General features: G+C 45.6%; 1 protein-coding gene across 1 annotated transcript; it reads right to left on the reverse strand.

Moving 5' to 3' along the window:
- Positions 1-840: 840 nt before the first annotated feature.
- LOC123505380 lies at positions 841-4612 on the reverse strand. The gene is made up of 3 exons (XM_045256598.1): positions 3800-4612; positions 3392-3731; positions 841-1844 (listed from the first exon to the last, which is right to left on the reverse strand). The coding sequence occupies exons 1-3, from the start codon at positions 4610-4612 to the stop codon at positions 841-843; spliced, it is 2157 nt and encodes a 718-aa protein (XP_045112533.1).
- Positions 4613-20413: the final 15801 nt, after the last annotated feature.

The following is a 20413-nucleotide window of genomic DNA, read 5'->3' on the forward strand; positions in this document are numbered from 1 at the left end:
AATCTTTGGACCAATTTTTATGGCTAAGCTCTGGATTTCTTGGGTTCACTGAGTTCCTTACTGTCCAGACATGTTGCTTGTGATTTATAGCTGTTACCCAAATTTGATTTGCTGCTGAAATGGCTCTGATGTAAGGTTGCATCCACTATGCCGAACAATGTCCTCAAACACCCACTCTTACCAGTTAATATGGGAAGCAGAAAGAAACATTGGTGGTGTTTGTTTGTTCTTGTGGTCTAGCCACTGTAGAAGGTTCTTTGGGAGTGATAGAGGTGCGAGGGAAACACACGAGTAACAGAAGTCCGGTATATTTCCCCAAATACAGAAGAGGGTGTACAGCGCGTCTCTCCCCTAGCTAGCGCGGGAAGCTCCTACCGTGTAGCCTGGCGTAAGATGATGCCAGGCTGCACGTTGTCGTACAGACACTAGCTACTGACTAACCCACACCTCCCTCCCCCCCCTTGGAGCTCATAGCGACGTCTTGAGCTTCATGCTGGCGTGTCCCGGCGTTGACGTAGTCGCTCGGAACGTCTAGGGCCAGGAGGAGCCTGGGGTACTGCATCATCAGCGGCAGGGGCAGGTGCTGGGTCTCCGTCTCCGGGCGGCACTGGGCGTAGGTGAATCCTGTTGCGTTGGATGGTGCGGCCACTGGGGAGGCGGATGTCATACTGGCGGGGCCTTGGTTGTGCCTCCACTGTCCCTGTCTGGTACCATCTGTGCGACACTGGGTCCTGGATGCGTACGCGTTGGTGAAGGGGCAGGACTGGAAGCTGACGGGCCCGATTGTTGTAGTGACACTGGACGTCGAAATCTCGCTGGGTGGCACGCATTTCACACTCTTCAGCGTTTGGCTGCCATTCTGGCCGAAAGGAATTCGGGTGGGCAGGGACACAAGTGCGAAGAGAGTGGCCAAAAGAATCTGTGCCGGAGAACGTCCAGAGTGGTTAGGGTGTTCCTCATCTCTAACAGTCCGCGGTCGAAGACTTCGGTCCTGATGTTGCCTGAAGGCGCCACCTTGAGGATAAGGTGCTTCAACGACTTAACAGCGGCTTCTGCATGACCATTGGACTGGGGATGATGCGGTGAAGTGAGGATGTGTTGGACCTTCCAGCGTAGTAGGAAGTCCGAGAACGCCTTGGCAGCAAACTGTGGACCTCCGTCGGTGCGTAGGCGGACTGGGGCACCGTGGTCGCTGAAGTACTTGCTGAAGTGATCTATCGTGGCGGCAGTAGTAGTGTTGCTGCCACATGGGTAGACATCAGGCCAGCCAGACAGTCGGTCAACTATGACAAGGAAAGATTTCCCTGCGACTTGAAAATAGTCAGCCGAGATGGACTCGTAAGGTCGCGTCGGCTTGTCATCATTCCTGTATACTTCACGCTGTTGACTGGGAAGGAGCATCTGGCAGGCGTCACAGGCACGGACAACATTGGTGATGTCTGAATTGATCCCGGGCCAAAACACTGTTTGCTGAGCTCGGCGCTTGGTGGCTTCAGCTCCGCGATGGCTATCATGCAGGCGTCGCAACACAGACTTGCGGGACGCTGCAGGTACTACGATGCGCGGACCGTATAGGACTAGATCGCCATCACAGTACAGCTCATCACGGATCTTCCAGTAGTCGAGTAGAGTGGAGTGTAGGTCGTAGCGATGACAGGGGAACCCATTGCGTACGCAGTTCAGGAGCCTGATGTAGGTCTCATCGGTGCGTGCTGCCTGCTGGAGTTCTTCGAGTTGGACGTCTGATGTGGCTGGCTGCGAGTCGTCAGATGAGGCGAGGGAATATATCGCTCGTACGGTGACTGCTGCATGAGCTGAGACGTCAACTAACATGTCGTCTTCATCTGTAGGGCTGCTGACAGGATGGCGGGACAAGGCATCAGGAATACAGAGTTTCTTGCCGGCACACCAACGAGCAGTGAAGATGAATGGTGACAGTTTTTCTTTCAGCCTTTGTAGCCTGGGATTCTCGACTGCATCCAAGGTGTAGCTGTTAAGTATGGGGATGAGTGGGCGGTGGTCTGTAACATGTGCAAATGTCTGAAGTCCTTTGAGATAATATCCACACTTATGCATCGCCCAAACTGTGGCTAACATTTCGAGTTCGATTGTGGCGTAACGTGTTTCTGTGTCTGTCAAGAAACGTGAGCCACACTGTACCAGCCGGAGGTGGCCTCCTCCATGATCTTGTAGCAGGGCGTAGCCGACACCATAGAGTCTGGATGCGTCCGTCTGAAGGATGGTGGGCAACTGCGGGTCGAACACGGCCAATACTGGAGGACTGGCCAGTGCCTTCTTCACCCGTTGGAATGCAGTGTCGTGGTCCACGGTCCATGTAAAGGCACGCCTAGGACTCATAAGTGGGCGTAGTGGCTGTGCTGCTGTCGAGATTTCAGGGGGAGAACTCTGTCAACTGGTTGACTAGTCCCATGAAGGATCTCAAGTCAGTGATGTTGGCTGGTGTGGCGAACTCAGCGATGGCCCGTACTTTCTCAGGGTCTGCAGATATCCCTTCTGTTGAGAGCACAAATCCACAGAACGTAACTGCGGGTCTTGCAAGGGCGAATTTCTCCGCATTCAGGGTGATTCCACTGGCCCGGCATCGTGCGAGAACTTCGTTGACTCGAGACAAGTGGGGCAGGAGTTCCTCGTCGTACAGGAGAACGTCGTCGACAACCTTGACGCAATTTGTGATCCCCTGAAGAGCTACATCTCCTTTGCGGCAGAAATCATCACCAGTCGCAGCGAATCCCATAGGGCCCCGTAGGTACTTGTAGCGACCGTAGGGCGTTATAAAGGTTGTCAAGTGTTGATCCTCTGCCGCAAGCTCCAGCTGCCAGTACCCGTGAAGAGCATCAACGGTAGTGAAGTACTTGGTACCTGGCTTGACACTCCTGATGGCACTGAAGGGCGTGGGAGACGGGTGGGCGGGCCGTGAGACTTGACTGTTCAGTTTAGATAGGTCTGTGGTAATGCGTACTCCTCCCTTGGGTTTGGGCACCGCAACAAGTGGGTGGCACCACTGTGAGGGAGCATCACCAGCTGGAGCAATGATTCCTTGAGCCTCCATGCTGTGTAGTTCCTGCTTGACGTCATCTTGGTATGCCAAAGGGATCTGCCGTGGGGTATGTATAGCGAACGGCTGAGCATCATCCCGCAAGTGGATACGCATCGGGGGGCCCCACCATGGGGCGGAGCGGCATCGTCTGCAGATCCTCTTTCTTGACAAGTACATCAGCATACTCTTCCAAGAAGTATGACTTGGCCTGTTCAGGAGTAGTGTTACTGTTGAAAGGCAGGTGTGGCAGGAAAGCATGGGGAACGGAGACGTCATCGCCTGCTGTGATCTCCAGTACTCTGTTGGTTTCGTCAACAGTCTCGGTGTCTCCATTTCTCACAGCGGCGTGTGTCACCTGTGCAATAGGGGCAGGGAACCGCTCAGGGATGAGGGCTAGGTCCCTGCATGCCCTGTAAGACAGCAAAGGGACAGGTATGTCTGGATACACATGAATCCACTCCTCAATGCTGTGTCCTTTGACCGTCATCTTCACCTGTACAGAACCGATGACAGGCTGCATGGGTGATCCATCAGCGCTGTACGTTGGCCTCTGTGGAGATGAGTGGAGGTCAGCAAGTGTCAGGCCAATGTCGTTAAGGTGGTCTGCTCCAATGATGGTTGTGTCAGCACCCGTGTCCGGCAACAAGGTAAGTACACCTGTCCCTTGACATGACTAATCTCGACGACTACAAACGGAGAAGTCTCAGATGGGGTGTGTGTGTTGTCCATAATATGGCGAACACTGGGGTACTTGTTCTTGTTCCTCGGGTACGGTCCTGGTGACTTGTTACACTTGGCGAGGGCCGAGGAGGATGCTGCAGGTTTGGATGAGCGACAACACCTGTCAAAATGACCTTGTTTTCCACAGCATTTGCATGTAGCGTTGATGGCAGGGCACCGTGGCATCCGTACTCGATGGCCCTTTATACCACAGTTGCTACAGATAACTAGTGCTGCTGAGCATTCTCCTTTAGCATGTGGGCGTCCGCAGCTGTCACATGCGTCTGAGAGAGGTTGAGTCGGTGCAGAGGCGTGCTGCCTTGCCTTCTTGTCCTTCTTGTACCTTGACACAGCACAGAGGGCTTGTGCAGGAGAAGTGATGGCGTTGGCTGTGCGTCTGGCGGCCTCAAATGCGTAGCAGTGTTGCACAACTTTATCAAGTGAGTGTGTAGGGATGATGCCAATGAGTTCCTGCACTAACTCCTGGTCAATCACTCCCATGAGTATCACTTGTTTCATCTGCATTTCTTCGCAGTCCGTGTTGCCCCCTTTACACACATCCACAGCCTCTACTAGATTCTTGACTCTCACAAAGAACTCATTAAACTGCTCTCCAACACTCTGACGGCAGCTGAACAGTTCTCGTCGCCGTAAGGCTTCATTGGTCTGAGCCTTGAAGTAACTATCAAGCGTGGTCAGCAGGTCTTCTATCGGTGTTGAGTCGTCTTGAGGAATCTGAAGGCGATAGTGAAGGGTGTGTAGTACCTCTGGGCTCAGGCAGGCTCTCAGTTGAATGTGACGTTTACTGAGAGGCAAAGTAGTCAGGTCCGTCATCACTGCGTAGTCGCGCCATCGTCTGCTCCATTCTCGAAAAACCTGGTAAGGCACGTCAGGCTGTAGAGGAGGAGGCGGTGAGATGACAGCTTTGGCGTGTGAGTGTGGCGGCCTGGGTGGCGGGGGAAGACGGGGCGAGGAGGGCGGGAGGGTGGGGGCTGGATGACACCGCGCCCGCCCCAGCTGTAGACACTGCAGAGCTCATACCCTTACTGAATGCTGAGAGAAGGGCAGCAAACTCGTCCTGTCTGATAGCTGCCTCCTGTTTGCGCAGTTCCTGTTCCTCCTGCCGTCGTTTCTCGTCCTCCTGCCGGCGTTTTTCGTCCCTCTCTTCCATGTACTGTAGAAGGGTGAGTAAGTCTGACGGTGGTGGTGCAGCCATGGTTGTCTCAGACTTTTCTGGTGTTGATGAGACTGTCTTCCCATGTCTCTTTCCACGCGGTGACATGAATCGTGCCTGTAGACCGGATCCACTCCTCGGAGTCTGTAAGCAACGAAACAATCACTGTGGAAGGAAATACGTGCAGATGCAAATGGGTGGTGTGGCGGTGAGGGGAGATCCGTACGCCCGGCAGCGCAAGGCAGCAGCCCTGCGGCATGCCAAGGAGCGCGGCAGTGGTCCCCGAGCAGTGACGATGGGAATACGTGACGCTCGCCGCTCTAGCGTGGCGAGTGCGTGCGAGTCTCACCCTTAAGCATAGGTACCATAAGAGCGAGGCAACACTACGCACAAATATCACTGCACTGCACTGTCCACGGCACTAGTACCACTGCACTGCACTCCACAAGTCACTGTAGGTCCACTGTAGTCGCTGGGTAGACTGTAGAGGTCCTGGAGTGTAGATCCAAGTGGCGGGCGGTACACAGACGCTACCGGCTTCACCAAGACACTCGACAGCACATATCACTCGATACTCACTGCGCCATGTTTGTTCTTGTGGTCTAGCCACTGTAGAAGGTTCTTTGGGAGTGATAGAGGTGCGAGGGAAACACACGAGTAACAGAAGTCCGGTATATTTCCCCAAATACAGAAGAGGGTGTACAGCGCGTCTCTCCCCTAGCTAGCGCGGGAAGCTCCTACCGTGTAGCCTGGCGTAAGATGATGCCAGGCTGCACGTTGTCGTACAGACACTAGCTACTGACTAACCCACAGTGTTAGTAGTGAACACGAAGTGATGTAATGGACGTTGCTTGTCTTTGTAGTTCCAGACTGGTTCCCCCAGTTGGTCTCTACATTCTGTCAATATCCTCCCTGACACACCATCTGGTCCATTGCTTTCCTTGCATCTAAGTCACTCAAAAGCTTATAGTTTTCCTCTCCTCCCTCGCTATCATTGCTACTATCTCTTGCTCTCTTAAGTTTGCTTATCTTTGTCTTGATGGAGAGTTTATTTTCTTTATCACCAAATACTATAACATGCATCTTATATACTGTATGCTTACTATCTTGTGTGTTCATCTATCTTTAACTTATGCTACATAACCTCTCACCACCACACACAAGAAGTCTATCACTCCTTCAAGGTGCCAGGTCTAAGCTGCTCTTACTACCATAAGATTTAATTAATAAAGTATTTTGTTTGAATTTACTGGTCTTTCTTATTGACTTCCCAAACCCCAAGTTTTCCAACTCAAAAGCCAAAAGGCACACAATCTCTCTCTCTCTCTCTCTCTCTCTCTCTCTCTCTCTCCAACAATTTTATTTTTTTATTTAATATTACCGATGTATGAAATGTCTATTGCTATGATGTTAGTTAGAATATGTGCTACGTCATAATATGTAAGGCATTCCTGTGTAGTACGTAGCTGTGATCCGTGCGCCACCATCACCATAGTCACCATCGTGACATCGTCGTGTGCTAGGGTAGCTGGAGGAGTTCTTAGTGACCATACTACTGACATTACATGGACTCTGTTACGTGTATTAATATATAGGCAGATATGTTTTTTTTCTCACAGTAATGACTATGTAATGAAAAGTAGACATAAAACGTTAATAGGCTTTATTACACACGAATAATATCTGTGTAGAGAAACATGCGTATGTCTACCTTCACTTACAGATAAAATATAAATTAAACTAGTGCAAACAAATAGCAGAAAAAATACTTATGCCAATCCATACAAAAGATAGAAAAGAAAAATAAGAAACAATGATATGAGACCAGCACGCATGTCCGTGGTCATTTCACTACGGTCACGTCAGTCGCGTGGGAAAGATCTGCGTGACCAGGGTGTGAGAGACCCTGCGCGGGACCACGACTACGACGAACAGGAGTAACGCCCGAGCTGTCCCCGTAAAGATGGCGTCTGTATCTCTGCCCTGTCATGTTTTTCGTCTTTCTCGATGTTTCAGCAGTCATCCTGCCCCCCCTGATTCACCACACAGGTAAATGAGAGACTAATTATTTATCAGGCTTCTCAAGTAACAGGTATCATGACGTATAGAAGACGGGAAGAAAATATAAGGATGGGTTCCTGCCAACTGTGTTTGCATGTATGTTTGGCTGGCTTATGTTTCTTCGTGTGTGTACACGGAGCTGTACTTCATAATTTATGTGAGGGCAAAACTGTCCAAGGACAACATATAGAGAATAAAAAGATCCACTAGGAAGTTTATTTATTTTTTTTCCCGCACGGTAGGCTACTTTTGGAAATGAGCACATCGCTCCAGAAAACAGTTATAATATTAAGTTTCGGTTAGGTTAGATTAGCTTAGGTTAGTTTAATTTTAGAGTTAGGTTAACTTAGATTAAGTTTATCTGGTTGAGTTGGTCAGGGGAACCAAAGTAGACCAAATTTTGCACTTGCTCAGAAGATCTAAGGAGACAAATGGGCATATTTGGTAAACAAAGGATCTCTTGTCAATATTTACCACAAGATAAGAGATGCAACATTCCAGCAGTGAGAAAGAAGCTGAAGACAGTCAGTCTGAGGAAAGGAGTTGATGAAACAAAAAGCATTTGATCCCACCCTATCTGATAAAACTAAGTGGAACCATCCCTTACATGTGAAAGATACTCCATACATGGGTGGATAAGACCCTTAAACAGAGTTAGCAGTCAGGAGTGTAAGAAAAGCTGGTAAAGACGCCTCAGAACGCCTAACTTCATAGAAGCTGTTTTAGCAAGAGTTGAGATTTGAAGCTTCCAGTTTAGGTTAGCTATAAGTAAAGGACATACATGAATGATAAACAAAGCTATCGTTCATCTCCCCCAGAAGATACACTAGCCTAATGTCTTGTAATCTAACCTAACCTAATTCACTATAAGGTAAATGTATTATGAATATCTGCCCTGTTATTTTTCTTATAACAGAACAGTCAAGACACCAACAAACTAATGGTACAATAAAAGAGAAGGTCACACAAGGTACCTATCTTGACCATGCTATTCTTGCTACCATTGCCTCTAAATTTTAGCTATTTTATTCTAGATTTGTTCTTATTTTATCTTTATTTATTACCATTTGACACCAAACCATTACAAAAGAGCAAAAATAGAAGAATCTTTTGAAAAGAAAAATGTAAGTTGGGACAATTCTTTCCATAATTCTCTCTCTCTCTCTCTCTGGGACATCAGGTTTCACCAAAAATTACTGGGTGTCTAGTACACAGTACCATTCCGATCAATTCATTAGTTTGAAAGATATTTGCGAAAAACAATGACTCACTCTCCGTAAAATGTATAGTAGTGAAACACCTCAACCACCACCCTCATCACCAGCATTATCATCATAAACATCACTGGCATCATCATCAACGGCCTCATTATCATCATCACCCAGCACACTGTCACCAACCGACATGCCACACACATACGAAGCTCGCCTCATCAGCACACACGCCACATACCACACAACTCCAGACAACACACACAGCTGCATGACCCTCGTCATAACAATATATATAAAACAAATTAACTTATGGGAAGAGGCCACCTTCACGTAGATTCCAGCTGGTATACAGTTTTAAAATAGCACTACAGCCACTACTGCGGCTGTTCTGTGTGGACTCGTCCTCGCAAGTGACTGATTCTGTGTGTGAACTGTGATCTAACCGTCCGAAGGTCCAAAACGTGTATGCGTAGTAGATGGGTGAGTGGAGACTGGGGAGAAAGGGGATGGGGTGGGGGGGTGAAGGGATGATACAAGTCACGGGGATGATTGTGTACATGAATCGAACATGAAAGAAAACCAGCCTGCCACCAGACTGGCTCCATTCCAAGCACACCTATCCATAGGACGGCAGATTACCCTAAAATTACCCTAGTTTATGCATTACCCTAAACACTACCCTAAGAAGGGTCCAATTACCCTAGTTTAGGGTATTTTACCCTAAAATGGAAGTCCTGACCCCACTGGACTAGACGAGCGGTGGAGCTGCGGCGGTCAGGGTTGTGGGTGTAACACTGTATATGAATAATGTTTGTTGTGATTAAGGCGGGTACACACTTGTTGCATTTCCACGTATCGTATCATCGTTACGTAGCAGTGTTGACAGGATAGCGCTGCACCGTTGCGTGTCAAAATATGATACGGAACGGATTCGATCCGCCATTCGTCGGTCTTTCGGCGGCACCTCAAAGGAATGATACACAACTCACCAACCCTCGTGTGTGTGTGTGTGTGTGTGTGTGTGTGGACGGGCAGCGTGGCATTGTCCCGTTGCAAATTCAGTGTTGTGGACGGGCACGAGTATCTTTCCAATTTTGACCCCAATTGAAAACAAACTCAAAATCAGTTGTGTGTATCCTTGTCAAATTTTTATACAGTTCCGTCACATGCTGGATATTAAGTCAGCCAACGTAGTAGTTGTTCCATTGAACATGTGCATACATGCATAGAGTGTAGACACCCACCAACGCCGTCGCTCTCACTTCCTTCTACTGATTTGATGTTCATGAATAAAACTAAACGCGGCCACAGACAACTGCACATTTGCACTCATGGCTACGGTCAGGAAGAAACTGAATGACACTGTTGCATCACTCAACGATGATACACCACGCGGATAGGAAACAGTGGGTACAATACCCTGTTGCACCGTATCGTATTATAAGGTGATACGCAACGATGAAACGATGCGTGGAAATGCAGTAAGTCAGTAGGCACCTTTAGAAAGTGTTGATGTTGGTGGTGTCAGTGTGTTGTGTATTGGTGGTGGTGGTGGTGGTGATTGTGGAGGTAATTATTGGTGGTGTGTTTGCTTGTTTTGCATCGTGAATATTGATTGACTGACTGGCTGATAGATTGACGGATTGACAGATAGATTGCCTGTCTAACTAATAGATTTACTGACTGACTGATGGATGGACTTACTGATTCACTGAGTGACTGAATGACTGACTGACTGACTGACTGACTGTTTAGCTGAGTGACTGATTGGCTGATTTACTGTTTGGGTGGCACTGAATAACTGACTGAATGGCTGACACACTGACTGACTGACTGATTGGCTGGTTGACTGACTGACTGACTGACTGACTAGCTGGTTGACTGACGGCGTTGGTCCTTGGCACAAAAAGGCAGCGCGCGGTACGTTGGCGCTAAGAAGTGTGCCGTAGGTGGTGTGTGGCCGCGCTTAGCCCAGCATGTATTACGGTATGTGTAGAGAACCTCTGAAGACGACAGAGGAAAAGGGAATCGGATAAGCGCCTGACACCACGTATATCTTACTCACGCCTCCACCCACGCCCACTCCCACGTCCACACCCTATTACTGACACGCTGCCGTTCATGAGGGCGAATGTTGGGTACTAGCACCAGTGGTGGTGGTGGTGGTGTTGGTATTATTATTTACATGTTTGCCTGAAGATAGATGAATAGGCGGGTATATTGATAGGTTGATAGATATGTAAATGGACTGTTGGATAAAACAAACATAGATGGATAGGTAGGCAGATAGATAAGTCAATGAATTCGTATATAATCAACAAGTTAGATGTGTATGTAGATAGAAAAATGTCTATATTCTTCTGCTTAGTATCCTTTCATCCTGGTTTATTGTCAAATATTCGTATATCAGGCGGTAGAAATAGAGAATGAGAGAAATGCTATAGTCTGCCTTTTAAGCACCTTGTTTCTTGCCTCGCGGGAGTTGCCAATACTCGCTGTACGAATAGATACAATTTAATATTTTCTTCTTTGACAAAGTAACAAAAGCTGGACACGATAACGAAGAGGAAGATGTCACAGTAACCAATAATTCGACATGTAGTATTTGTATAAGCATAGCGTCTCATTAATAAGAGATTTAGTAACAGATAGTTATCATAAACATATATACATGCGTCCTGTCTTCATAGACGACCTTCTGCTACGGCAGTACTGCAGTAGTCTTTTAGCGGTGGTGGTGACAATAGTGGTGGCTGTACTGATACACACACACACACACACACACACACACACACACACACACACAAGTAAAGGGAAGTGTTGCTATATTACCGACAGTTTTCAAGGTGCACCAAGCACCTAGCACCAGCAGCAAAAGAAGCATTGGCAAGCCTTCACCACAATATTCCACACTGCCTAATCTTCGTCTGTTAAAGGTATTTATAAGGCTATTCACTTAATGTTAGGTTTCCTTTACATATGAGAGTGAAAACAGTACGTAAATATTTTAAAGTAATGGTATAAGGACCATAAAAAAAGAGCAAGGCGTCTGTATTACCCTCTGATATTTGTTTCCTTCACTTACCATAGGCCAAACATGTGTCAGAATGCAGCCACCAGTGTATCATTTCATATCCCATGGTCAAAAATTCTCTCTGTGGCTTAATTTTAGTTTGGTGAGATGATAAAGACTATATATGGATGTCCTGCCGCCACTGTTCCCGGGGTTTTCTCCGGGCCGCCTCCCACCGGCGGTCCCCTAGCCATCACCCTACCCACGCCATCACCCTTCTATCGCCAGCCTGCTGGGTCAAATACTTTTTTTCGAATATTTCCTGACGGTAATATTGCGCTTCCATGGTATGTTTTTATGGTGTCTATAAATGTTTCGTCGTGTTTGAAGTGTGTTCCGCGCCTGTGCTGGGTAAATATGTGGCGTTTAGTGGTGTTTTATGGCGTATGTTAAAGGCTTTTTAACGGTCAAAATTTCCCATTTGGAATATTGAGATTTTTATTTCATGGTATAAGTGGGTCTTTATGATATCAAACAATCGTCTGTGCTCTTTTAAGTGTGAAATCAATCTATTGAGTGAAATATGTGGACTTTGAAATGGTGTTTGGTGGTGTTGTAAAAAGCTCTTATTTTTTCTTTATTTTGTTTGCTCACGTTTCTGCTTCTTGGTCTAACTCGCTGTAGAATGCCCCAAAAGATAGCTCAGACTCCGTGAAATGTGATAAAATACTCGCCAAGTGAAAATGGCTTGACTTTACAGGACGTTTTAAGAGATTTATGGGTTAAAATGTTTTTGTACTTTTAACGTACTTAATTTAGACATTTTTTAAAAACCAGTTAAGCTGGAGATATTTTGATATTTTGAAAATTTGTTTAAGTATTTATCACGTCATAAAATAACAAGCATTCGGCCGTGGTTTCGCTTTTACTAAAAGTTATTTTGTAAATCAAATTATTTACGTAATTTAGCCGAATCACCCCCACTCCCGTTCTCTCTGATGACCACAGCCCAGGTGGTGACTCATCTGAGCCCCAGGCTGGCGCCTCTTTTTTCCAAACCCGCAGTTCATCAATATTTTGCCTAATATCTAGTGATTTTTACGTGTTTTCGTGTATTTTTAGTTTCAGGTGTGTAGATAATAGTAGCAGAAGGAGAAATAAAGGAGGATAAGGAGGAAGAAAGGAGAAAGGGAGGAGGAAGAGGAGCAGTCAAGCCACAATACTTAAGTCACCCTTCATTTCCTCAATATTTTATCTAATATCTAGTGTTTTGATGCCTTTCTAGGCTCAGGCGTGTAGATAGAAGCAATAAGAGGAAGTAGAAGGAGAAACAATAGAGGAGGATGAAGAAGAAATAAGAAATAAAGGTTGAATAGAAGAAGCCAAGGTGTAACATTTTAGGTTAGTGTCCCTTTTAATCCTAACGTTCTTTATAATGCATACTGTTGGTTTTAGGATACATTTGGGGTATTTTAAGCTGGTTCATTAGTGCTGCAGGGATGTTAAAAGTGTGTTTTAGGGTGCATTTCGTGTGTTTTAGTGATGTGAACCTTTGAGTGTTGGTGTGGGAGTGTAGTTTTTGTTGTTTGTCTGTTACTTGTATTTAAAGGAAAGACGGAGAGCTATGATGAACAGGATTGTTGCAACTTACTGCTAGGGTTTCTCTCTCTCTTAAAACACCATCTTGTTCATCTAAATTTACCCTAAGATAGTCTAAACCATGAATAATAGTGGTGTTAAAATACAAGTCCATCATCTCACTCACACAATGCAATGCTGGCAGATAGACCTAGAGACCACCCTCGCACGGAAGAACAACGACTTGTGTGCCTCAGACAGTCAGTTTTCCTACGGTGGTGTCAATGGCACCCAGAAGCAGTGCATGTGTGACGGCTTCAGTGACTACTGCAGTAATGGATAGGTGAGGAGAAGGCCTTGCTTTTGTCACTCTGGCACGCAAGGCTTAACTCATGCCCTGAACTCCATTGTTTCATATAAAAGTTGCAGGTTTTCTTACATTGTATACAGTATAAAAAAAATCACAACTTGACAGTACTGAAGGAAATGCCTTTCTTGTGGCAGGATGAGTTTATGCAGCTGTGTGGAATTGACGAGTGCCGGGAGAAGAATGTCTGGTGTGTGTGAGCCTTTGCATCAACACTCGAGAGTCATACTACTGGCAGTGCCGGCCATGCAGGGTACACACTCGTCAGGAAGTTCAACTGTGAAGGTGAGGCCTGACTGGACTGTCACTGTCACTCTACGGTCTCTCTTCTTAAACGTCTCAACCCTTCATCTCTACACTTAGCAGCCTAAAGAAGTTAGTGTGGTATTTAATTGCACTTTTGTTATTCTTGGCATACATGAACATGCATTTTATCTCACGAGTATTACTGAGATCAGCGATTTGAGGATAGTTTGTTCTTCATGATTTGGTATAATTTTACCTTGCCATATGCATTTGTATTTAGAGATATAATTGTTGTAGTTTTCCTTAACGTATCTCTGAATGTGTGTTCCTGAAAAACGTGGAACTTTCTCCTTTCCTTTTTTAACCTCTTTCCTTAAGTTTTAATAAATCTGTGTTTCTGAGAGTGTATTTCTCCACCACAGACGTTGACGAGTGCGTGGAGTCGTCCAGATCCTCTCCCTGAGGGAGTGTTCGGTCTGCCCATCAGCAGCAACAGTCAGGAGAAGACGGTCATTGAAGTGTCAAAATCCCCAAGCTGGCATGGTGGTGGGTGTTGTGCTGGGCTCCCTCGGGGTTCTTTGCCTAGCTGTTGGTGTGAGTTAACTAATCTTTCACTCCTTCATGCTCTGGGGTCTTGCTGTGTATGCCTTTTGGCTGTGCTGTTCTGTGGCTAAGATGTCGTAATTAAGATGTGCATGTGATTCCTCCAAAATTTAAACAGTACCGAAATTATTCTTGACACATTGAAAATATTCCAATACCGTATACTTGGCCAACTCATACTTCATAGGTTTTTTTTCTCTCTCTCTCTCTCTCTCTCTCTCTCTCTCTCTCTCTCTCTCTCACCTGCAACATTTTGACTCTAAAGATGTTTGTCAAGTTGTTGAAGATTCGTCGACGTGTTATCATTGTACCACACGGGCTGGGATTTTCATTGAAGGAAAACTCTCTTCCAAGTCAATTTTATATATATTTCAAATATAGTAAAGTACATTAGAACAAAAAACAATGAAAGTGACGCGGCACTCTGAACCAACAACAGAGAAACACGAGAGGCACCCTTAACACTCTCTCCCCACTTGAATACACCACTTAACTCCACATAATGACACCCTTGATTATATTAACACGAAACTCCGCTGCCCTGATCACATTACCCACCTGATCAGAGACCCTCGCTCACTGTGACGCGTCCACCAATGTCCGAGTAGAGAGTGCCACTCCCTTCACCCGAGATCGCGTCCTTTCCTGCCCCCACTCAAATCTACTGCCCCGCGTGCCAATTTACACAATGTTAAATACCCTGCCTTCCTTACTCTATTCCTCCTTATACATGTTGTAGTACACTTCATGCTAACACTAATATTTCTACCATGCACAACATTCCAAAATCCCTACTCGTAAAGTTTCTCCGCTAGTATTAATTATGCGCTTGGTACGGCAGTTTTCCTTTTTAGGCCTACAGAGCCACCCATGCAAACCCAATCCACCTTGGCTCTCCTTAACATACCATCCTTATCGTTACATCATCCACAATCCCTTCCCCAACCCTGTGTACCACAAGACAACAGGCATTGAGGAGGACGCCATTTCAATATTGTTCCATCTCTTGTTCCAGGATTCAGTACTACTAACGCCAAAGAAGTGAGGCAAGTTTTTGGAGTGAGCGTGCATGACATACAACAGACACCAGACTGCTACTACTGCCGGTGTTGCCAAAGGAACAAGAGGAGGAAAAAAGGAAGAGAAGAAGAAAAGGGTGATTCTTGGAGACGTACCAATGAAGTTCTGAAGGTTGGCCACAGATCTTCATCACTGGTGTAGTGTATTTCATTGACCATTTGTAGATTGGGTGGATAAATTTGTAGAATTTGTAGACAGTTGTAGATATGTAGCGGGTAAGGTTTTTTGCAATGCCTTATCTATAGCAGCAGAAAACAGTAATATTTAGAAGTTATGCATAGCATTGTAATAGGAGTGTACAGTGTACATATGTATATAGTATTTAAAAAAGGAGAGTGTAGACCAAGAGAGGAAGGTAACCTCTTGGGTCACGATTCCTCTGCTCATCACCCATCATTCCTGTCACCCAACATGATCGTTTATGGCTTAAGGACCAAATGACCAACGTGTTCACTCCATGTTGGAATTCACCATGCATGGAGAAACACTTAGTGATAACGTTCCTTGTTAGGAGACGCCATCTTCTTAGTGAGGAGTGTAGCGAGCATGCTGCCTAGTCACACATCAACGGCTAGCTGTGCGTCGCTGGATGATCACACGATGTGTCTTGCTGCCAGGCCATGACAGTAAATTTGTACCAAGTAGTAGTTGTTAAGGGTAGTAGTAGTAGTAGTAGTGGAGTGCTTCTCACTCACAGTATTGCAAGGTGTGATGTACACGTGGCTGTGTCTGTAGTGATCACAAGAACCTGTTCCTTCTTGTGTCTTGAAGATAACCACAAAAGTGTCTTTTAGTTTTCTGTTGTGAAGCACAAAGGTATTGTTACGTGTTACTGAAGATGATGTTTTGTGAGTCTTTCAATGCAATACCTAATTTAAGTGTCTGGCCAATGTCTTGTAACGTGGTGCAGTTTTTGTTACTTGTATTTATTTTTCATACCTATTGATATGACGATATCTTGTGAATGATATTCCTATATATTTCTAATGGTAACACAATGTCTCTTGATATAATAAAATGCATATGTATCGACCTGTTTTCCTATCAGTTGAAAGAGATGCAAAACAATATCTGGTTTGCAAGTGAAGCGAAATTAGTAAACAATTTGTTGCATGGCCCCACAGCGTCTGAGGTGATATGATGCCACAATAGAGTTGCATGGAAATACTAGTAGTAATGTGTAAACTGACACACTCCCGTCCATGATGGCGAAGGTGGTTAGGTGTGGGTGGTATTGGCGGTGCTGGTGGAGATATTTATATGCTTGTGTGTAGATAGATAGATAGATAAGCTGGTAATTTGATAGGTTCATTCATAGGGAAATGGACAACATTTCGATGTTGTATACATTGCTACAACAATAAACTTATCAATCAATCAATTAATTATCAATCGGATTTAAAAGGCGAGTGATGAGAGGGTGGCGAGCGAGGCTCTCGAGACAAGTTTGCTCTGCGTCACTGGAAGGGATGGATAAACGTTCTTTATTAGAGTCAACGGGGCCCTATACTGATTAGCCTATGTGTAAGTCAAGCCACTTACTTCGTCTAGGAACACTTGTAGCATGTACAACAATGTTTTAGCGACTTTTTAGCGGCTTTTCAAGGTGGATCTGGTGAGTTAGAATATTTCCATTTGGCAACTGCCCACCACCACCACCACAATCAGTGACCAGACGTCCATTTCATCACCAGACACGAGACCTGGGGACACGGTGACCGGCCCGCTTGCCCCACCTTGTCCACCAGCTGCACCTGCTCAGTGAAAGGGTGAGTCTGTTAATAGAGTGGAGGGCAGGAACATGATGGGACAGTGATGGGACGGTAATGGGGCAGATAATTGACTAGAAAGCTGTATAATAATGCACTGAAGGGGTGACGTGACGTGTGGGAGTGAGTGGATAGTGAAAGGTAGTTAATTAATGGTGCCACAGTGTCATTAGTGATGGGACGGTGATGGGACAGTGACGGGATGGACAGGCTGTACTAGGAAGGTGTGTCGTGCACTGAAGGACTCACATGTGGACAATTAGCTGGTGGAGGGTTGTTAAGGTAATTAATTAGGCGTATGGTAGTTACAATGAGTGGGGAGGGTGATTGTGTACTGTAGGTGTTATGACACGTCCACACGGTCGACCTTTTCTTGGCAGGCTGTGTGTGTGTGTGTGTGTGTGTGTGTGTGTGTGTGTGTGTGTGTGCGCGCCATTACCCAGCAAAGTGTACAGACTCTGCCCGCGAAGGTGTCAAAACTTAACGATGGTGGTTGAAGGTTATTTGGCCGTAAGCAGAGGTCGTGAGTGAGTGACATTGGCCATATTCAGAAACACCTTGCTTTTTCACCACGACAATTTTTCAAGTCCGCTGGGTTTTCAAGACAGTTTCTCCTTATGATTAATTAGAAATCTAGTCCATCTCCAAAATCATAAAAATACCCTTGAAAACATGAGTATCTTCTATTAGAGCCTTTGGAAATAGTCGTCGTGAGAGTGCAAATCGTTTCTGAATAGGGCTATTAGTGCGGTACATTAACCATGGTGCGCACCACACTTTGAAATAAGGTATAAGCACTTTATACCATTATAACTGTCCATCACCACCACCACCATGAGTTCCTTTCTCCACCACGGACACAAACACGTCTTGAAGGAAGGTTAGTCCACCGCTCAGTCATCTCGGCTGGCTGGCTGACTGACCACCCCGCTGGACTAGACGAGCGGTGGAGCTGCGGCGGTCAGGGTTGTGGGTGTAACACTGTATATAAATATTGTTTGTGTTGTGATTAAGGCGGGTACACACTTGTTGCATTTCCACGTATCGTATCATCGTTACGTAGCAGTGTTGACAGGATAGCGCTGTACCGTTGCGTGTCAAAATATGATACGGAATGGGTTCTATCCGCCATCTGTCGGTCTTTCGGCGGCACCTCAAAGGAATGATACACAACTCACCAACCTTCGTGTGTGTGTGTGTGTGTGTGGACAAGGAGCGTGGGATCGTCCAGTTGCATGTTCAGTGTTGTCGTGGACGGGCATGATATTTTTCAATTTTGACCCCAATTGCAGACAAACTCAAAATCAGTTGTGTGTATCCTTGTCACGTTTTGATACAGTTCCGTCACATGCTGGAATTTCAAGTCAGTCAACACAGTATTGTTTCATTACACATACATAGAGTGTAGACACCCACCAACGCCGTCATTCTTTTTCCTTTTATTGATTTGATGTTCATGAATAAAACTAAACGTGGCCACAGACAACTGCATTTGCACACATGGCTACGGTCAGGAAGAAACTGTATGACACTGTTGCATCACTCAACGATAGGATAGGAAACAGTGGGTAAAATACCCTGTTGCACCGTATCGCATTATAAGATGATACGCAACGATGAAACGATGCGTGGAAATGCAGTAAGTCAGCAGGCACCTTTAGAAAGTGTTGATGGTGGTGGTGTCAGTGTGTTATGCATTGGTGGTGGTGGTGGTGGTGGTGATTGTGGTTGTGGAGGTAACTATTGGTGGTGTGTTTGCTTGTTTTGTATCGTGAATATTGATTGACTGACTGGCTGATAGATTGACAGATATATTGCCTGTCTAACTAATAAATTCACTGACTGACTGAGTGACTAACTTACTGACTGACTGACTGACTGATTGACTGACTGACTGACTGACTGACTGACTGACTGACTGACTGTCTAGCTCACTGAATGTTTGGCTGACTGACTGAATAACTGACTGAATGGCTGACACACTGACTGACTGACTGATTCGCTGGTTGATTGAGTGACTGACTGACTGCATGGCTGGTTGAATGACGGCGTCGTTCCTTGGCATAAGTTACGAGGGCGCTAAAAGAAGTTTACCGTAGGTGGTTTTTGGCTTGCCTGGCCCAGCACGTGTTACTGTACGCGAGTGTGCAGGTGTAGCGACCTGACAAGTGTGTAGAAAATCTCTAAAGACGACAGAGGAAAAGGGAATCGCATAAACGCTTGACACCACGTATATCTCACTCACGCCTCCACCCACGCCCACGCCCTATCACTGACATGCTGCTGTTCATGAGGGCGAATGTCGGTTGGTGCGGGTACTAGCAGCAGCAGTTGTGGTGGTGGTGGTGGTGGTGGTGGTGGTATTTACATGGTTGTCTGAAGATAGATGGATAAGCGGGTATTTTGATGGGTTGATAGATATGTAAATGGACAGTTGGATAAACAAACATAGATGGATAGGTAGGCAGATAGATAAGTCAATGAATTCGTATATAATCAGCAAGATAGATGTGTATGTAGATAGAAAAATGTCTATATTCCTCTACTTGTATCCTTTCACCCTGGTTTATTGTCAGAAAAACTCGTATATCAGGCGGTAGAAATAGAGAATGAAAGAAATACTGTAGTCTTCCTTGTAAGCACCTTGTTTCTTGCCTCGCGGGAGTTGCCAACTCTCGCTGTACGACTAGATACAATTTAATATTTTCTGCTTTGACAAATAACAAAAGCTGGACACGATAACGAAGAGGAAGATGTCACAATAACCAATAAATCGACATGTGGTATTTGTATAAGTATAGTGTCTCATTAATAAGAGATTTAGTGACAGATAGTTATCATAAACATATATACATGCGTCCTGACTTCACAGACAACCTTTTGCTACGGCAGTCGTCTTGTTGCGGTGGTGGTGAAAACAGTGGTGGCTATAATGACACACACACACACACACACACACACACACACACACAAGTAAAGTGAAGTGTTGTTATATTGCTGACAGTTTTCAAGGAGCACCAAGCACAAAGCAAAACAGCAACAGAAAGCAGTGCAAGCCTTCACCACACCCCTTCGAACTGCCTAATCTTCGTCTATTAAAGGTATTTATAAGGCTATTCACTTAATGTTAGGTTTCCATTACATATGAGTGAAAACAGTACGCAAATATTTTAAAGTAATGGTATAAGGACCATCAAAAAGAGCAAGGCGTCTGTATTACCCTCTGATATTTGTTTCCTTCACTTTCCATAGGCCAAACATGTGTCAGAATGCAGCCACCAGTGTACCATTTCATAGTCTAGTCAAAAATTCACTCTGGCTTAATTTTGGTTTAATGAGATGATAAAAGTTATATTATATGGATGTCCCGCCGCTACTGTTCCCGGTGTTTTCTCCAGGCCGCGTCCCCCCGGCGGTCTCCCAGCTATCACCCTACCCACGCCATCACCCTTCTATCGCCAGCCTGATGGGTCTAATACTTTTTTTCGAATATTTCCTGACGGTAATATTACGCTTCCATGGTATGTTTT

This window comes from Portunus trituberculatus, chromosome 18, assembly GCF_017591435.1.
Source record: "Portunus trituberculatus isolate SZX2019 chromosome 18, ASM1759143v1, whole genome shotgun sequence".
Lineage (NCBI taxonomy): Eukaryota > Metazoa > Arthropoda > Malacostraca > Decapoda > Portunidae > Portunus > Portunus trituberculatus.

Excerpts from the sequence above, each read along its gene's own strand:
- LOC123505380 (XM_045256598.1), bottom strand. The coding sequence starts at position 4,612 with ATGACGGACCTGACTACTTTGCCTCTCAGTAAACGTCACATTCAACTG. Across the intron at positions 3,732-3,799 it reads ACAAGAACAAGTACCCCAGT|TCATGTCAAGGGACAGGTGT; the intron begins GTTCGCCATATT and ends CGTCGAGATTAG. Across the intron at positions 1,845-3,391 it reads GACACACGCCGCTGTGAGAA|ATGAAGACGACATGTTAGTT; the intron begins ATGGAGACACCG and ends GCAGCCCTACAG.